The following is a 20,088-nucleotide window of genomic DNA, read 5'->3' on the forward strand; positions in this document are numbered from 1 at the left end:
TGCCAGTGGCATGGGCAGTGCAGGGGCCCCCAGGGGCCCCACGACACCCGTTCCGGCCAGCCTGGTTCTGGCGGTGAAAACCGCTAGAAACAGGCTGGCGGGAAGGGGGTCGGAATGGAGAATTCCCTGGGCCAGGGGAAAACCGGCGGGAAACCGCCGGTTCCCCTTTTCTTACCGCGGCTTTACCGCCACGGTCAGAATGGCCCTGGAAGCACCGCCAGCCTGTTGGCGGTGCTTCCATGGTCCCCGGCCCTGGCGGTTTGAAACCGCCAGGGTCGGAATGACACCCATAATGTATGCCTGCACCAGACATAATGTATGCAAGGGGGCATTCTGCCGTTAGGGGTGGCCAAAAAAATGGAGCAAGGAAGTCTAAGAGATTTCCATGCGCCATTATTTTTGAGCATTTTTAACGCTTGCTCCAAGCAGGCGTTAAAAGGGGGCATGCCATTGAATACAATGGGCCCTATGTACTCTGCAGGAGTAGCGTCACAATTTTGGAGCTACTCCTGCAGAATACATCAATAGCTTCAGGAATTCAGACGCTAATGCCCCTCTACCCTGCGCCATGGTGCGCCATATTTTAAATACAGCACACACATGGTGCGGTAGGGGGGCGCTAAGGGACGCAAGGAAAGTGCTCTTTCTTCAGTTCTCATGGTGAACTACAATGACAATTTGAAGGCATTCAACTTCTTGTCTGGGTTGGACAAGCTCTCCCAGCTTGATGGCCCTAAGACAGGTGGAGTCCACCATCAATCACTTCTAGTATTCAATGAATTCTTTTTCATTTTGTTCTTGGGTGGTGATACAGGCCTATCATGAAAGATACTCACTGCTTTTTCTGAGGATCAAAGCAACAACTAACTGAAACTCCTGCATCTGCAACATCCATATTGATAAACTCAGTGGTGGATAAGCACACCGATCCAAAATGGGCGCCAGCGGCAGTAGGTCTGCAACCACTTTGAAAGAAAATCTTTGTAAGTATATGTAGTGGTGTAATGCTCACAATCCCGAAAAATGGCAATGACACTCTTTTAATATGATAGTATTTGTTCTCTATAAGGGGGCAGCATGTACTGCTGCTCCTTAATCATCCATTTAGAGTTTCACTGATCTTAATTCACAAAGGATGGCTTCCAATATAGCTACATTTTGATTATGAATTGCCTGGTAACTAGCTTGGTGGACTGGTGCTTTTGTGTAGCCTGACACCAATTCTTAATATGCCATGGTGTCTGTTCTCACCATGGGGCACATTTAAGAGCCCCCAGCGCCTCCTTATGCCACATTATCTTCATTGTTTTGATGCTAATGTGGCCCAACGAGGTCAAAATCGCAGCCCCAAATTTACAAAGTGGCGCAATGCATGCATTGCGCCACTTTGTAATCCTTTGCGCTGCATTGTGCATGTGCCAAGGGGGAGTTCCCCCGTTACGGGGTCATTTTTGTCGGCACTTTTAATGTCTGCTCAGAGCAGAGGTCAAAAGGAGGCACATCATTGTTTACAATGGGCTTTGCTGGATTAGCGTCACAATTTTTGATGCTAATCCTGCAAAGCTCCAAACTAGTGTAAAACAATTTGATGCCAGTTCCCTAACTACTGCCATGGTGCACCGTATGCTAGATATGGCGCACACATGGTGGCGTTAGGAGGGCACTAAGGGACGCAAGAAAAGTGGTGCTGCACTGGATGCAGCACCACATTTCTTAAATCTGGCCCCAAGTCTGTCAGTGATGTATGTAAAACATCAATTGACTTTCCCTGAGATGTCATGAGGTAAGTAATTTGTAATTGCTGTTTATTTGAGGGTCACATTGTGCATTGATCGCCGTCACCACAAAAGTGAAGTCTTCCTCTGTGCCTCTGTTTGTCAGTGCCAGGAATATCTTGTGCACATCAATACCTCTGTATGTCAACAGAAAGGACTGTTTGGCTCTGTGCATCCTCTTGTGGTAAAGGTTGGGTAATTCTGCAGATATGCTGTCCACAGTTTCCATCTGGAGATCATGGATGTGGTTGAAACATGTGGGTTGAGGCTCTGGGTGATCATGTCTAGGTAAGATCTGTGTTGCCATGGAGGATTATCAACTATGCCAGAAGGCATGTAGCAACATGGGAAACATATAACAGAACACTTGGTTGCCTACTCTGGTTCAGCTGTTGAGTGCTGCAACTAAGGAGCAGATTTAAGGAAAGTGGTGCTGCATTTAGTGCAGCACCACTTTCCATATGCACCTCAGCGCCCGCCACCATGTGTGTGCCGTATTTAAAATAAGGCGCACCATGGCGCAGGGTAGGGGACAATGGAGTCATTTGTTTTACGCTATTGATTTACTCGGCAGGAGTAGTGCCAAAATGTTGGTGCTACTCCTGCATGGTACATAGGGGCCTATTATAAATAATGGTATGCCCCCTTTGAATGTCAGTTCTGAGCAGGCGTTAATAGTGTAGAGAAAAATGGCACATGGAAATCTCCTAGATTTCCCAACGGGGGAAAACCCTCTTTGCATACATTATGCCTGGCGCAGGCATGCATTGCACCACTTTGTAAATATGGTGCAGTGTTTTTGGCATTCCAACGCCACATTAGTGTAAAACAAATGATGATAATGTGGAGGTGGAAGCTAGGTGGAAGGAGGCTAGGCCTTCTTAAATCTGGACCTAAATGTATTTACAATAGAGCACTGCAGCTGACTTCACAAGGCCATATCACAATGGGGACAAGGTGGCTCGTCAAGTGATAGGCAAGTTATGAGGTGGAAACTAGTCAACGTTAGTTAAGTATGCCATCCTTAAGCAAACAGTGGATCGAGTTTATTGAATGTATTACATTAGACATGACACTTGTTATTCACAGCGCTTGGAAAGGCAACACATCCCTTGAGCACTATGTAGCAAACTAATTAGTGTTATTTGCCTGACTACGACTAGTTCAAGATTACCAAATAGGCAAAGTAGACACCCGGCTATGGGCCAAAACACCCTTTAAGGGGCCCTACGACAACAGATCAAAATAATATTAATTTGATCTTGATAAAAAATTACAATCAGGCTTTCTCAAATTCTTTCCAAAAAATAGAACAAATAAATAAGCTCAAAGAAATGAAAACTTTACATTAAAGACTCTATAGAGAAAATACTGTAATAACGTAATTTACCCATTAACAACTTAAAATACATAACACCATGGACATCAGATTCACATAACAGTTTTTCTCTCAAAAGCTCATCTTCTGTCAGCTGTCAGTTTGTAAAAAAATAAGTTGGTGGAAACTACATACGTGTAATGTTTAGTTTTGTGTAATAACATTGATTTATTAAAAGTGTTGGTTGGTAAAATTAAAAAACTTATTAAGAGATAATTTGCATGCAGGGCCCCGAAATTTCGACTGCCTAAGGGCTTCCACTGGGTTTAACCCGGCACTACTACCTTTTTTTAAAGGGGCATCCCCCTTGGCTTTAATTATGACCGGAGTGTTAAGATAAAGAAGGGTTGCGTCAAAAAAAACTAGGGTAATAATAATAGGAAGGGAAACGGAGGCAGTTTGACGTGCTAGGAAGATTTTAACCTTTCTTCATGAAAAACGCATGCCAATAAATGGGAGATTCCAAGGAAGGAAGCCAGAGGGGTGGAAGAAGAGTGGGAGGTCAGAGGTGCAGAGACCGTTGGTGAGGTCACAGGGGCGCAAGATGGTTAGCGGGAAGAAAGAGGTACAGAGAAGGTTAGTGTGGGAACTGGGGTGGAGCAGGGTAGTGAGGAAGCACAGCTACAGAAAAGGGGAGCGAGAGAACAGGGTTGCAAGAAGAGTGAGACCATTAGTGCAGAGGCAGGCAGCGGGCGGACAGACATGCAGAGAAGGTTAGTAAGAGGATAGATGTGCAGGGAAGAGTAGCATGGGGACGAAGGTGCAGAGGTTAGGGTAGTGTGAGAGCACAGCTGCAGAGAGTGTACAACAACAGGGGTGCAGAGAATATAATGAGGCAGCAGTGGTACAGAGGATGGGAGTGATGGGAGAGAGGTGCAGAGAAAGGTAGGATGAGGATAGAGGTCCCTGGGAATGCTAGTGACAAGGCAGAAATACAGAGATGATTAGTGAGAGAATGGATTTACAGAGACAAGTAGTGTGAGGCAGAGGTGGAGAGAGGGTAGTTTGAGGAGAAAGGCGCAGAGAAAGTGAGAGGAAAGAGGCAAAAAGATGAGAGAGAGGACAGATGTGCAGACAGAAGTAGTGTAAGGAACAGGTGCAAAAAAGGTTAGTGAAAGGACTGAGGTGCAGAGAAGATTTGTGCAAGGGCAGAGATGCAAAGAAGACAAGGAGGGGGCAGGGGTGCAGAAGAGGATAGAGAAAGGACAGAGCTGTGATGAAAAAAGACAGTACTTACCAGTCTCCGGGACATGGGGGTCTTGTCGTCTTCTGGTAGGTGCTGCTCCAGGGCCAGGACGATGCAGTTTGCGATGATGGTAGCCAGAATCATGTACTCAAAGGGAGTGGCGAGAAGGTTAAGGAAGACACACAGTTTGAGATTATACTCTGAAATCATCTCATTGCCCCCATCTGAACTGCTGCAATTGGTCAGTTCATCCATAGTTCATTCACTTCCTCACACTACTCCTGGACCCAGCAGCATCTATGCAGCCCTTCAGCCCAGAAATTCACACTACTGCTAGATTTCACTGTGCTGCTTCAAGACTCAACATTCTATCCACTCCCCCCTGGCAAAGTACTTCACACTGCTCCCACTTGCAGCACCGAACACACTGCTCACAGACAAGGAGCTTCCAACTGCTCCCAGACAGAGCACTTCACACACTGGTCTCTCTGACCCAACACTTCTCCAGAAGCAACACCACTCGCTTCTCCCTTGCCCAGGATTTCACTGCGCTGTCACACCTAGCATGTTACTGCTCCCTGCCACTCACTCTGCTCTCTGCATGCACAGCATCCTACATTTATTTGGATTTCTTTTTACCTATACAAAGAATTTATGAAGCACCAACATACCATCTTAGATGCTTCTAATGTCTAAGATAGTAACAAACCCAAACATTTGTGATGCAATAGGTCTCGTACTTTCTTGAGTTAGAGTTATTGGCATTGTAAATTCATAACAGGACTTTTCTTGCCTCATAAATTGGTCAACCCTGACTCATAATTTAATCTTTTCTTGCCATATAATTCCAGTGGCCCTGCATATAACTAAAGCATTTCCATTTACCTTCTTCCTCTATCTGCAGTAAAAAATCTAAATGTTGCCATTTAGCATCCAAGTTTAAATATGCCATGCTAATCCCAATAGAATACCACTTTCACCACCCCACCATCAGGGTTGCTGGCTAGCTAACACAATTCCCCCAAAAAAGACACAAGTCCGCCGCAGAAAAATAAAAAATAAACTAGAAGTGTCACCCAAACATATAAAGTGTTCAAACAGTCATAATGTAATAAGGATGTTAAACTGGCCTGAATTATGGTCATAATTGTCATAAGGAGAGATTATTAAAACATATACAATTAGCATATAAACCTTTAACAGAAATACACTTTTGGCATTAGACTGAGGTGCTCAAATCACTGTAACAAAAATATTTGTGAGAAACAGTCATGTAACCATATTGTTAGACCATAAAGGGCAGAACCCTATACAAAACACAGGTCAAAGTAATGCAGTGTAACCATATATTAAGGGGCAGATTTATGAGCCTCTAGCGCCTCCTTGCGTCACATTAGCGTAATTTCTTTTTACGCTAATGTGGCCCAACGAGGCCAAAATCCCTGCACCACATTTACAAAGTGGCACAATGCATGCATTGCGCCACTTTGTAGCCCTTTGTGCTACATTATGCCTGCACCAGGCATAATGTGTGGGAAGGGGTGTTCCCCCGTTAGGGAGGGCAGAAAAAATGTTTCTTTGCGCCATTTGTTTCGCCACTTTTAACGCCTGCACAGAGCATGCATTAACAGGAGGTTCCCATTGGTTTCAATGTTCCTCTAGGTGTACAGGATTAACGTCAGATTTTTTTTACGCTAATCCTGCAAAGCACCGAACTACCATCAAACATTCTGACACTAGTTCCCTAACTACCGCCATGGTGCTCCGTATATTAAATGCGGCGCACACATGGTGGCGTTAGGGGGAGGTGCAAGAAAAGTTGCGCTTCACTAAGTGCAGCACCACTTTTCTTAAATTTGCCCTTTAGTTCCTAGAGAACTTAATGCATTACACATTTTCAAGGCTGTAAAACAAAAGTTACAGCAATCAGATAACTTAAAAAGATAATGAATGGTGGTAGGGATTATTATTTTGGAGTCCCCACTAGCCTATTGTGGGGACCCAGAGATGATGCAGACAGAAAGAGCATGTGGTGCTGAATGTATTGGTGGTTGTTGTCCTAAGGCCACCACATGCTGAGTTATTAGCAAAAATGTTTTGCAAAGGTAATATCCCGCAAAGCATTATTGGACAAGTTTCCATGTGCCAGGAAAATTTTAGTATGTTGATATGACTATAATGCTTAGAACAGCTCCTAGAGAGCATCACAATGAAAATAGCATTTGTAAGAAACAAAGTCATGTAACTATATAGTTAACCTCACATTTGCAGGGGTAGCAAGCCTATAGCAATGATATTACAAAAAAACAACCTTAAAACACAATCTACTCTTTCTGAAACAAATGTAACAGCTACTTAAGGAGACACTGAATGTTGAGGGGGCCTATTACTTTTGGGTCCCCACTAGCCTAGTGTGGGGACCCGGAGATGATGAAAGAGCACTTTTTGCTGAACGTTTTGGTAGTGGTCCCTTTGTCCTAGGACCTCCACAGGCTGAGTTATAGGAAAACATGGTTTGTCTAAGTAATGCTTTGCAAAGCAATATGGGGCAAGTTTGTATGTGCCACAAATATTTTAGTATGTTGATATGACTATAATGCTCAGAACAATCCCTAGAAGATACCACAATGAAAATAGCATTTGTAAGAAACGTAGTCATGTAACTAAATAGTTAACCCCTAGAAAACATAACCATAGAAAAAGTAGTATAATCACATGTTTAGCCCCTACAGGGCATAGTGCATTATACACATAGCAGACCCATAACACTGAAATTACAAATAAGGACTTTAAAACAAACTACTCTCAGCTGTTAAACAAAAGTTTCAGCTCTTAAAGACACTGAATGGTGGGAGGGGTTATTATTTTGGGGTCCCAACTAACCTAGTGTGTAGACAGAAAGAGCAAGTCGTGCTGAACATTTTAGTGGTCGTTCTATTGCCCTAGGACCACCACAGGGTGAGTTATGGGCAAAAATGTTTTGTCAAATAATGCCCTGCAAAGCATTAGGGTCGAGTTTCCCTGAGTACAGTGAATATTGTAGTAACGGCTCTCCCGCTGTGCCGGGACAGCCTGCTTACGCTTTCAGGATTTCTGTTTTATGTAAAGCACGTACCAATTTCAAGTGTTTTAAGGGGAAAGCCACAAGAAATTACTCTGATTAAGTAACTGTGAACAATGTGACCAGCGCTTCCATTCTGCTGATTGAGTTCACGCTCTTGTGCCTGTTTGAGCTGTGAGCGCGATGGCCACCATGCAGCAGGAAGGGGAGAGACAAAAGGAAAAATAGTTCACCCACAATGAAGTATATGGGCGGTCATGCAATAATCCATGTAACAGAGCAGTCTATAAGGCGTGAGAAAAACAGCCTTGAGGTGGGACAAACGTAAAGCATTTACCGATCACATCAAGTGATTTTTGAAAGGCAAGCCCACGAACGAGTGAATGTGATGGGCCTTTAGTTGGCATGGCTAAAAGCCCACAACAACTTATAACAGGTCAAAGCGCTTGCTCGCTCGACCTAAAAACAGTGACAGAGGAAAACACTTGAGATGAAAAAGAACCTGCAAGAGTGAGATCAAGAGACAAGGTGTGTAGGGTGGAGGAGACAGAAGCCTTAGGCAGAGCTGGTGGTGGGCTCCAAAGAAAAGCTTTGAGGCCCTTCACTTTATTTTTTAACAAATTAGGTACAGAATACATGTTGCTACTTATCCACCTTTGAGGGATGCTGTGTCTTTTAAGGCTCACGTCACCACAAGCAATTTATTGTTTGCTGACTTTGGAACCCAGAGACCTGTGACTACAATTTTAAAGGTGAGTGAACTTTAAGGAAATTGTAATCACCAAATTATGCCACAGTCTTGCCTCATCCCCCTGCACCCTCATGAACACAACGCTTTGCTGCCTCCCAGCTTGGGCTGCAGAATAAAAATGCATTCATACAAGGTACCTAGAGCAAAATGTACGAACACATTTTCCCATTGACACAGAATGGGAAAAACCCTTTGCTACATCTGGCCTCTAGAGTTTTCTATGAGTTGACAGGCCCCTTTGAGCAGCTGAGGGGGGAGATCAGCATGGGAATAGCTGCTTTGCATACATAACAATGTAAAAGGGTTTGCACACACCTTATAAGGGATCCTTTTTCTGAATATAAAGCGTGAAAAAGAATGTGAAATCGGGATAGCAATGATGTATAAGTTATGTGTCCGTGGCAACATGGAATATGTCATAGGACGTCATTTACATTGACGGAGATGAGCATGTTAGTGGGCACTTTACACACAGGGCAATGTGTACACTTTCATGGTAATTGTACTTTACACACAGGGCAATTTTAAAATGCCATGCAAATATATTTTTCTTACAGGGGCATTGAGGAAACTGTCACAGCGGTGTATGGTATACAAGCATGCTACTGTGACCCCTAACTACAGGAATATAACTTTTTGAGGCAATCCGACTGTAACAACGCCAGTAACTTCAAGATAATGTTAACCTTCTTCTGTCAAACATTCTCTGCAAAAGTCCTAGTGGCTTCTGAAGCATTCTGTAAATTGACGGGTTTATTTCCATGTATATTTTGATTCTGTTTTCCTTATTTGGAGTACAGTTCCCAATAGGGAGATGCAGGATTTGCTCCTGTCGAGAAATAGTGCTCCTGGATGCCCTGGCAGGTTCCAGAGTCTGGAACTGGAGGGGTTTCAGTGGTGGGAAGGTTAGACCATGTGTTAGGGGACCTATGGACCCATTTCTATGGTTAAACACCATGGAATGGGTCTACAGGTGCCCTCCACAAGCCCCAGGAACAACCCCACCCCCACCAGAGGGATACCGGAGGATGGGGGACCCCATCCTAGGTAAGGCCAGGTAAGTATTTTATTTCTATTTTTATTTTGCCATCGGGAGCCCTAACTTGGGGCCCTCTGCATGGCAGAGGATGCAATGGCCATGCCTAGGGGACACTTGTCCCCTGTACTGGCCACTGGGGTGGTGGGCATGACTCCTGTCTTTCCTTAGATAGGAGTCATGTTTTTAGTGGTTGAGCGGCAGTAAATGGTGCTAGTCTGTTTAGAGGCTTTCTTTTTGCCTCTAACCAGGCTAGTGTCATTTTCTGATGCACAACCCCCTCCTTCCCTACCACCACACCCACCCGGCTGGCATTGTGAAATGACACAAGCCGGCGCTAAACTTTTTGCTGCAAAACTGTGTTAGCGCAGTTTTGGTCAAAAAGTATAAATATGGGCCTACGTTTTTTTAATTTGCCTGACTTTGCAGACGTTAATAAATCTTTGTTGAATCCTACAAAATGTTTTCATTTTTCTACAAAAATGTCCAACAGGCAACATCACGCAGTGATACGACCTTTTATTTGCCCAGACCCTACTAAACGACTACAGTGGCTGCTACTTCTTACGCCCCTCTGGATGCGCCCCCTCAAGGATTTGCTTTTCTATTGATGCGCCACCACTCTAGACTAGGTTGCCTATGAAATCAGATCTCTTTCATCACGGGTTGGTCATGTTCAGGAAGGCCTCCTCAACAATTAATCACTCACTGCCAAATCTGCCCGCATGTCTTTGCCTTGCCGATTGCGTGCCTAGAGGCATATTATGTTCAGTGTGAGGATTACTAATTATGTAAACGAATAAAATGAATAAAACAAATATGGGTCTCCCTTGACATTAGTCCCATGAATTACGGGGAAACTGGCACGATTTTCGGCCTGTAATCTGTACCAAGCCATATAATACAGAGAGGATCTGTAGAAGCCTGTGTAAATTACAAGTCTGTGCTGCTATCCAGAAGTTCAGGTGACCGCCTAAACCAACAAGCCGATTCAAAGCGCGATGGCGGCCTTGAGCATGAGCGCGAAGGAGAGACACTCACAGTCAAATGTATCATCAATCGTGAAATTATCCATGTAACAGGGGCAGTCTGCAGGGCGGTAACAAAACCGTCCCAAGGAGGGACAAACGGAAAGCATTTACCAATGATAACAAAGGATTTTTGAAAGGCAAGCACACAAATGAGTGAAAGTGATGGGCATGAGGTGGGCGTGGTTAAAAGCCCACAAAACGTACAACAGGTCAAATCGCTTGATCGCTCGACCTAAAAACCTTGAAACTATGATAAAGGTTTTAAAGTTCAACTGGATTTTAAGAAAGGCCCTGTATCTGACCTTCACTTGTTGCCCTCTCCCCACCCCGCCCCATGTAGATCGTTTCAAGTTGTAAGCTGAACTGCTCGGATCACTTTGGTTTTTGGAGGGGGTGAGTGGACTGGACGGTGTGGCTGAATAGGAGCCAATTTTCTTCACATATTCCTCGATGGTACATAATGGTGACCTGGACCTTTGCTTCAACATGCTTTGTGCATGATGCAGAGTATTTTAAATGTTATTCTGGATTCCAGTAGGAGCCATCGGAGGGCTCTAAGTGCTGGCTTGATGTGGTTGTGGTTCTGTAAGTGGAGGCACATTTTGGCTTCCTGGTATCACACTAGTTGAAGTCTTGCATTGTGTTTTTCTAAGGAGGGCGATGTAGATTATGTTACAACTATCCAGGTATGCCTTGACAACTTCATTGATTTGAGGAATTGTGCAGAAGTTAGAATTAATAAAAACAACACCCACGATACATTCACATGTTTCTTTTCACTATTCCACATGTACATGTGAGCACACACTTGAACCTGTTCCAGATTCTTGTCAAGTGTTTGGGTGAGTAGAAACAAATATGTATGGAAAAGAAGAGGAGAAGTGACTGTCCCTTATGGAACCCATGATTCCTCTTTTGCAGGTGCGTAATGCAGAAGATCCTCTTTGTATCTGCTAGCTTTGATTATGGATAAAAGGTTGAATCCAGGTGAGGGCCAGCGCTGTTCCTTCTGCCCAATACTTAAGTCTCTGTAATTTGTTGCTGTGGTCCACCATGACATAGGCTATGGAGAGGTCCATGAGAATCTAGGTATAAACTCTTCGACACAGCACTTTACAATTCTCAGAGAGATTTATCACACTTGCTTCCAAACTCAACATCTCAGACTGCTACAGTTTCCCTGACACTGATTCCAGCACAGCACCAAAGGAAAGAATCACACTGCTTCCAGGTTCAAAATCCATAAGCTCATAAGCAGCACTTGTTCCAAAGACATCACCTAGCACATCTCTCGAGAATCTCATCCACACTGCTCTCAGTCCCACAAAACACTCAGCTCTCAGGCCCATTACTTCCCACATTATAGCACCCCAGTTTTCTCCTTCTCCTCAGAGCCCACAATGCTTTAACAGGTAGCAGAATTCTAAATACTTTAATATCAATCAATTCCTCCATGCAGACAGGTACACCAGGCACCCACATACTCAAATCTCCAAGTCCTTTGTACAGGGCACTATGGTGGCCCTAGGCGCTCTTAAATATGCCCCTTATTTTCACCGAGCATTTCCTTTTTAGAAGCTCAGAGCAATATCTGGTTTGTAAACCAGCACTACTTACAGCTCCTTCAAGCCAAAAAAGACTAGGACATCTTAATATTTTGGGAGCACTGGGCCAAATGTATTTTGGGGCCCCTGTTCGGAACACCTTTGAATTAATGATCCAATTTCAGCTCTCGCTTCCCCTCTTCTGTCAGGTCACTGACAATGCACAGGCACATACGTCCAAGTTCTAAATGTGTTTACATCTTGTATTTAGGGATAGTGATGTGTTTTTAATATTGTAACACAGCACAAACTCACTAATATTATTGCAAATAATCTCTGTGACACCCACCATTTCTCATATGTGAAGTCCTGTTTTGATCTAAAGGATCTTCGTATAGATGTTGCATGAAACATAAACACATTTCTCTTCAAAATGTCTCTAATTGACGCATCACCCAAATTAAAAAGAAATTAAAAGGAAACAGTATTTAAAACAATCTGGTTAAGAATTATTCAAGGTAATCAGGGCAAGACTCTCATCAGAACAGGGCTTGCTCTATCAGTGGGCCCTCTGGAAGGCACACAGCCCAACTTCGCCATTGGCTGAAAACGTTTCAGAAGAAGACACCTCTGAAAAGGGTTTAACAATCATACATGAGTTCCATTCTGTCATGAGCGCTTGCTTGCAGTATATCTGACAAATGTAATCACTACGGAAGCTACAAGGGACCTGTATAGTTTTAGACGTCATAGTGAAGAGCAAAAATAGGCTAATCCAGATGAAGAAAACGCCGATGTGACACTAGCAAAAGTGGAATAGCTTATAACATTTCCAAGGTTAAGAAGCACCTGTATCGATTAATAGTATTTACAGCCGCCGCTCCTCCGCTAGGGCGGACAAGCATGGCCCCCGCCAGCAGCAGCAGCTGCAAACCTTTTACTACAAAACGATAATAAACTGTGTTTATTATTGTTTTGTAGTAGAAGGAGCGGGCCACAGGCTGTGTTGGAGTGTAGCTTTTATAATCTATATTAACGGGAAAGGCTTGCAAGATAATGTGTATTGAAGCCACATAGAAAATGTTTTAGTGTGATGTACGCGTTTGAAATGTGCCCACGGGGAGTGGCCACCAATGTATACGATGATTAATGAAACTGACTAATAATGAATTAATAATGTACTCATGTATGCTTCTGTATTAGCACTATGAATTTTGTATTAAGGTTTTGCTAAATTAATCACTAGACCTTAGTTAGCAAGGGTCTGGGCCTAGCGGCCTGGTCTCATACTAAATGTGTTTTTCTAACGTGCAATGTGCTGTCTTCCTAAAGGACATGAAACTGTACTTTTCCAGAAGCTAGAGATGTGTGTGTAACCGTAGTGAATTCTTTCTCATGAGACCCGACTTGATCATGAAGACATTCTTGCTGAATGCAATAGTGTAATTCGCAACAGGTACAAGGTCGCCTAAACTGGTAAAGACAATTGAACTACTGACTGGAGCAAGGAGTGTAACTTTTCTTACCTGACATTCTACCCGCTGAAGACGTCAATCACAGGAACCAATAAACTGCATGAGAACTGTCTTAGGTGAAAATTCTAATAAGGTGATCAATGGATTATTGGACAGAGATAACGATGCACCAAATATTGCCCAATTGGAAATTAGGAACTTGTTCGACAGATTCAATATAACGACGTGACACAAGGAGAAATCATCCTTTTTCTTGGCATTCTTCCTCGCCACTTTGATGCCATTATCTAGCCATTACGTGCCTTTTACTGAGGGACACTTTTGCTGTGGTACCCTGCTTTAAGACTTTGTTGTTCTGATACCTTAACCCATCCTCATCCTCTCTTTGCCCTATAAAGCACTTCTCCTCCTTATGAGGGAAGCATTCCTTCTCACCCTATCTTGCTGAGACTTTGCTGATGGCGAATCCACTGCTGTCCTGAGGACGAAGACTGACTCTGTGTGCTGACTCATTACGGAGGGTAACTATATGATGATGAATTGTAATTGTCTGTTTGCCTTTTCTTTCTAGGTACCAACTGCTCTTTTGACAGAGACCATAGTTAGATGTTTTCTAAATTTATGTTGTTAAATTGTTTTGCATGAAGCCCAACATGCTGATGCTAATAAGAGGTTAGTTGAGGAATTCACTAATATTGTGTGCAAATACACAAATGACTGAATCTTTGCTTTGTTGAATACTGCATTAATGATACTCTGCTAAAGTGATTCATGTTGACATCGTGCTTTGTTCTGATGTTTCTGATTTTTGCATTGATAAAGTCTTATTCAAGTTGCCATATTATAATGCTTTTGATGTGCTTATTGATATTGAGACTAATAAACTTGGCCTTAGAATTGTAACTAATAGGGAATAAATATCTTAACCTTTATTAGCTTTGGGTGATCATTTATGGCTGGAAGGTCATGGTGTTTCAGTCTTGTTGGAGGGTATTGGTAAGGCAAATCGATTAGTTATTGTGAATATTGATGAAGTGATTGATCTATTGATTGAAATGCCAAATAGCTATCTCATCTTAAGGAGTCCCCAATCAGGGTCAAAAGGTTCATTGGCCTAAAACGAGTCCCCGTATAAATAACTTAGCTAGGTCGGGATGCGCCATCAGCTGTGATGAGCACTGAGGGGAGTGCACTGTGCACTTCCCTCAATGCACATGTATGTTTGGCCAGCCGTCTTGGGCCGGCCAAACACACATGCATAGTAGGCTCTCTCCAGCTGGCACTATGTTGTTAGGCTGGCGAGAGCATACACAGGCTCCCAGTCTGCTGGGAGCGTAATGGCTGGGTGCTCCCAGCCAATCCTAATGCTGCTTTAAGCAGCGTCAGGATTGGCCACAGGGCAGGCTGGGAGCCTGTGCCTGCAGCAGAGGAGCCAGGAGAGCAGCGCAGTGGTGGCGGCAGCGACGATCCAGGTAAGTATTTTTTTTTAATTAATTTCCTCCCCCCCTTACGCTACCCCACCCCTAGAAACCACTGCGAGCCGCTCCTGAGTATTTATTGTAAACACTTGCATTGATTACCATTACTTGTCCTGGACACTTGTACCTATCAACAGCATTTTTCATATTTACTACTACACCCTGTCCTATTTTTCAACTTCCTTACCATTCTTAGAAAACGAAAGAGCTGTATGGAGGGGTTTCAGTGGTGGGTGGGGTAGTCATGAATGGGTAGATTCCTATGATGTCTGTACAATGAGACAGCCATCTCTTTCAGCATACATGCGAAGAGCAAATAATAAAGAGCAGGCTTCCTCCGTCCACAAGAAAGGCATTGATTACAGTAATTGCCAAACCAGGACGAGATCCAGAAATGCGCAACAGTAAATAATGAAACTCACTAATTAACAGTGATTGTAAAATTAGGGTGTAGGAGATCATAACGAGCAGACTACAAGACCGGCCTATTGTTAAGCGTGAAGCTACAAGGCTGGATGTGTCAAAAAGAGGACGGGAAAGAACCATGCCAGGTTACCACTAGAGAAACGAGAATGCAGAGCAAACCAGGGCACCTTGAGTATATGACACAAACTAGGTCCATGATGTGTGCTTCAATGATTTATTTGAAGACAGACACTGACAATCCGGTTTAAACACATCCTGATGGTTCCCTGGACAAGCAATCCAGTCTACATCAGGCGTGAATCCTGGGTGTCTGCACAAAGGGTCAAATATCCTAACTGTCCTACAGACATGTTTGAACCTGTTTGGACACGCGGGCAAAAATGTCACTCACCAAGAGTTATACCATTGAACAGTTAAAAAGTATGCATGACAAAAAATTGACATTGATACTAAATTGAGTAAATGCTAAAAAGAATGTACCAAATACAAAATAAAATAAATAAAGGATGTATATTATGTGGCAATAATTAAAAAAATTAGCCCCACTTAACTACTGTGTAATCAATGCTAGGACAGCTGTTAAACATGCTCTTTTAACAGACAACAATCTAGATGTTCTATTTGTCACTGAAACCTAGTTCTATGACACCACTGCCCATGCTAGGGAGCCATTAGCCCCATATCCACACAATCCCACAAACCAACAGACAACTGGGAGTGGGTAAGTAGTTCAACTGTTTTGAGAGAAAAGTTATCACATTGGTACAACATAAAAGCTGTGAGACTGTGAGGATAAGATTTACACTTTCCAACAACTTCAGCGTCAAAATAAGAACATGCTACCGCCCACTGGGCCCAACTAACAAGCTGTTTCTCACTTCCTTCCAGCCACATCCTCATAGCAAGTGAGTTTACCTTTATGCTGTCAAAGAACTGCATCCCCTTTTCAAATTAATGAATGAGCATTTATGAAAAATGAGAACTGCAAATACTCTTCACACTACCATAACAAAACCAAGGCCATTGCCTTGAAATAATCCCTCAATAAGGCCTCTAAATCACATCTATCACCCCATGGCCAATGTTATAGACAGATAATTTCATCCTCCCTTTCACATCATACTCCCCCACACCAGTTTCACATGCAACACTACCAACACACCCACACTTTTCCTCTCTAACAAAGAACTCCTCTTACAAATCGAGGCCTATCTTGAAGGACAATCCATCCAACATTCCCCTTCATTTCTGTCCATTTGAAATCCTCTGCACAATGAGCACATCACCCTAATAGAAGGAGCATGCACCCTAAATGAAAAAGAAGAAACAGGCAACGCATAAATCTGTGTCCCAAAGAGCACCTAAAAAACTTAAAACAGGTTGTTGCAAGGTAGAAGCAGCCTGGCAGATGCAAAATCCACTACGTTCTTTCCAACCTCATAAGCACGCATACGCAGAATAACACCAAGTAACCTTCAGTACAAAACAAAATTACTTGTCTAGCAAAGTATTAGAGGCAGCGAAGATCTCAAGAGATCTTTTCAAGGAATACAAGTTAATTACCCCTCAGTGTACAGCCTCATCCATAACTCACACCTATTAACTATCCATTCCGTTGCAAACGTACAGAAAATTAGAACAGCAATCAACATTAGCATAACATATCCTCCCCACATCCTGAACTTCCGCACCACACAGCAATGCCACCAGGGTGAAGTATGAGTTCACACCAGTGACCCTCACCAATGTGCTATTTCAAATCTAGAGCCTCAGTCCCGGACAAGAAGCATGTGACCCATTGCCCTATCACTATTGCTGCCCTCAGCCTGTGATCAGATTTATCAACAACATCCTACCCCCTTCTTCTACAAGCCCACTCTAGACCCCACTGATCCTAACATCTACTGCTCTATCACAAGGTTTGTATTCATTTATAAACTGGTAGAAAGAATAGTCGCTAGCCAACTCCAAGAACATATTGAGTCACAAAACATCATCAGCATGCACCTATCCAGGCTAAGACACAAACAAGTGAAAAAAAGGATGAACACATGGGGTTATCTACTCAAGCTAACATTCGAGGGATAACTCAGCATGCTGATCTTCCTAAAACTCTCATTCTCATTCAACAGTGTCACAACACCCGAGTCCAGACACTCCAGACAGTTGTTAGTGCATCAACACAAGCACCTAGGTCGTTTTAGTCATTTCTTAAAGAACGCACAGATAGTGTGAGCAGAGGAGAACGCATCTCAGCTGCACATAGGGTCTTCTGTGGAGACATAGGGGACACCTTTATCTTGCCCCTCGCCAACATCCATATATAACCCCTTAAAGGCCTGCTAAAAATCCTGTACCACCACGTCTAATCCTCTACAGATGACACGCAATAATACTTCAGAGCAACTGACGTTCACAACCAATGTGAAGCTGGAAACAAAGGCCTCAAAACCACTGAGATATGAATGGGTCAAATCAGACTAAATGCATGAAAAGCCTTGGTCCTACGCCCAGCATGCCTCTTCAAAAACATTGGAGGAGGTGTTAATCCGTCCCAAAAGTGACGGTAAAGTGACGGATATACCACCAGCCGTATTACGAGTTCCATAGGATATAATGGACTCGTAATACGGCTGGTGGTATATCCGTCACTTTACCGTCACTTTTGGGACGGATTAACACCTCCTCCAAAGTTGTAATAACCCCCTAACCCTGTGTGTCAACCTTACATTCGTAGGAGACCGGGTCTCCATCAAAAACAAAAATACAAACCCTAGGAGTGGTAAGGGATGTTGATCCCAGCCTGAATTCACAAACAGAAGCCGTAGTCAAAGTTTACTTTCCCCAAATTAAACTCTTAAGTAAAAATCTACTATGCCCCTCAACATCATCCCTCGGTAGAGGGGTTCTGGTTAGCCCAAGAAATGATTACAGTAACACTCTGTACATTGGGATACCAGTCTACCAAATTAAAAGGGTACAGAGCAGTATAACTAAAAATACAATCCATTAACAGCCCGCCTCAGGAGTCTACCTTGACTCCTAGTAAATAAATGAATAACATTCAGGTTCTTCTGCTTCACATAAAAATGCCTCAAGGCTCAACACCCAAATACCGTAAAGAACACATTTTCTGATACATGCTCACGCACAACTTACACTCAGTAGAAGAGTTCCAGCTGGTCACTCCTGACACCAAATGCGAACATGAGGTGGACAATGCTTCCCAATGGCAGTCCTTCACTCTCAAATAATCTGCCCAGGGTTATCAGCCAGATCCAATCATTGATGCAGTTCAGAACAAAATTTAAAACCCATCTGCTCTAACCCATTGATCTATCAACAATGAATCCTGCCAATGCATGCAGTCTGATATGCCTTGTGAATGCCTCGAGAACTCTGTCACCGTAACCATCCACACATGATGCGACATGGAGAGTGTTTTCACCCCTGTAAATCCAATCCGATCTGTCTGCATGAATGGCTTAGTGACATGGACTAAACATGGTCAAATTAACCAATCCCAAACAGAATCGGACCACTTAAATGCAAACTTGTTATGCTCTTCACAACAGAAACATTTGAGTTTTTCAGTCTGTGTGATACAAGCAAATAAACATAAACATGGAAACCAACAGGTTGGCAGGCCTCCCTCCACAGGTTCTTCCCTTTTTGAACACCAAAGAATATAGACTCGATTTAGCCCACAGCTGAACTGCTACAACCTTCAGGTCCTGTCCTGTGGTGTGCTCTGAGGATCATCTTCAATGCCTTTAGCATTTACTTACATCTACTTACCAGTGTCCGCAGGTCACTGACATTGCACTTCGAGTCGACTGTAGGGAACTCTTAAATTTTTATGAGATTAGATAACTGTGGCAGCCCTAGCACTCACTCCTTCTCCCAGTAGATTACAAGAACAATAGATTCTTCTGTTGGAAAACCAAGAATACGATAGTCCTTCTCTTGATTAAACTGAAGGGTCAGATCAGCATTTCACCTATCCTTCTATCACTACTGACAGCTCCCAACTTCAATAAAGTGAGATGCCTGTGGTTGGTCATTAAAGCTTATTATTCCCTAAACGTACGAATTACCTGCTGGGTGTTTGGATACTAGAATGCATCGTCATCAGTACAAAGAAGGCAAGGCTACAAAGTAGAGTACTGTTTTGCAACAAGTCCCAAATCTGCAGTGTTATTGCTTTGTCCATGTGGCCTGAAGCCAGCTAGTCATTTTGTCTTCTGAAAGGCCATCAAGATCTCCCTCCTCATTTATTACTTAACCTGCTGCAGTTGCACTTGACGAGGCACATGCAATCGGCACCAAGAAGCTCTCTCTTGCACACTTCTAGCAAACAACAATAGTTTTACACTTCAGTAATCTTAGCACAACTGCATCTGTGGGACTCCGAATCACATTCACATGCCCCCAAAGTCCCTGTGGGACTGTACAGTTAGGGTTGGGGACAGTTAGGTGTGGTTCGGTGACCTCAGGGTGCTGAATTATGCTCGTAGGAAGCCTCTAAAATCTTGTCAATTTAAATATAAAAAATGTAGGTGTTGGGTGATTCAGTAATGAAAACGTGGTGGCAGAAAAAAACATAAAATCTGACCACTCGAGTAAGAGCTGGAGACAGCAAAGACAAAGACTAACTAAAGTCCCCAGGCTCTGTCGGGGAATAAGTGACTATAACCACCCAGTAGTATTTTTATGGCCTCACTTTGGATTTATATGAGCTAAATACTACAGGGCATTCTTCTCTTCTGAACAGCGAGGTGAAGATATCAAGTAATGGCGGAAAAAAGCATGTGATGCTCTGCGGAGCAGTGGAAATGAGGTGTTAGGTCTCGGTAAGGCACGTGATGCTTTTCAGGGTGGTGTAGAGGAGAACTGTACTCAAGTCTGCGGCACATTGTAAAACACAAGGAGCAGGTCAAGAGTTAC

General features: G+C 43.3%; 1 protein-coding gene across 1 annotated transcript in view; it reads right to left on the minus strand.

The window, feature by feature from the left end:
• Window positions 1-20,088, minus strand: part of CACNA1E (calcium voltage-gated channel subunit alpha1 E) — a 1,379,194-nt gene that overhangs the window by 1,217,633 nt on the left and 141,473 nt on the right. Inside the window, exon 2 of the mRNA XM_069233198.1 lies at window positions 4,391-4,496. Coding sequence (XP_069089299.1) covers window positions 4,391-4,496 — 106 coding nt within the window. The remainder of the gene's footprint in view (window positions 1-4,390; window positions 4,497-20,088) is intronic.

Source organism: Pleurodeles waltl, chromosome 4_2 (assembly GCF_031143425.1).
Source record: "Pleurodeles waltl isolate 20211129_DDA chromosome 4_2, aPleWal1.hap1.20221129, whole genome shotgun sequence".
Classification (NCBI taxonomy): Eukaryota; Metazoa; Chordata; class Amphibia; order Caudata; family Salamandridae; genus Pleurodeles; species Pleurodeles waltl.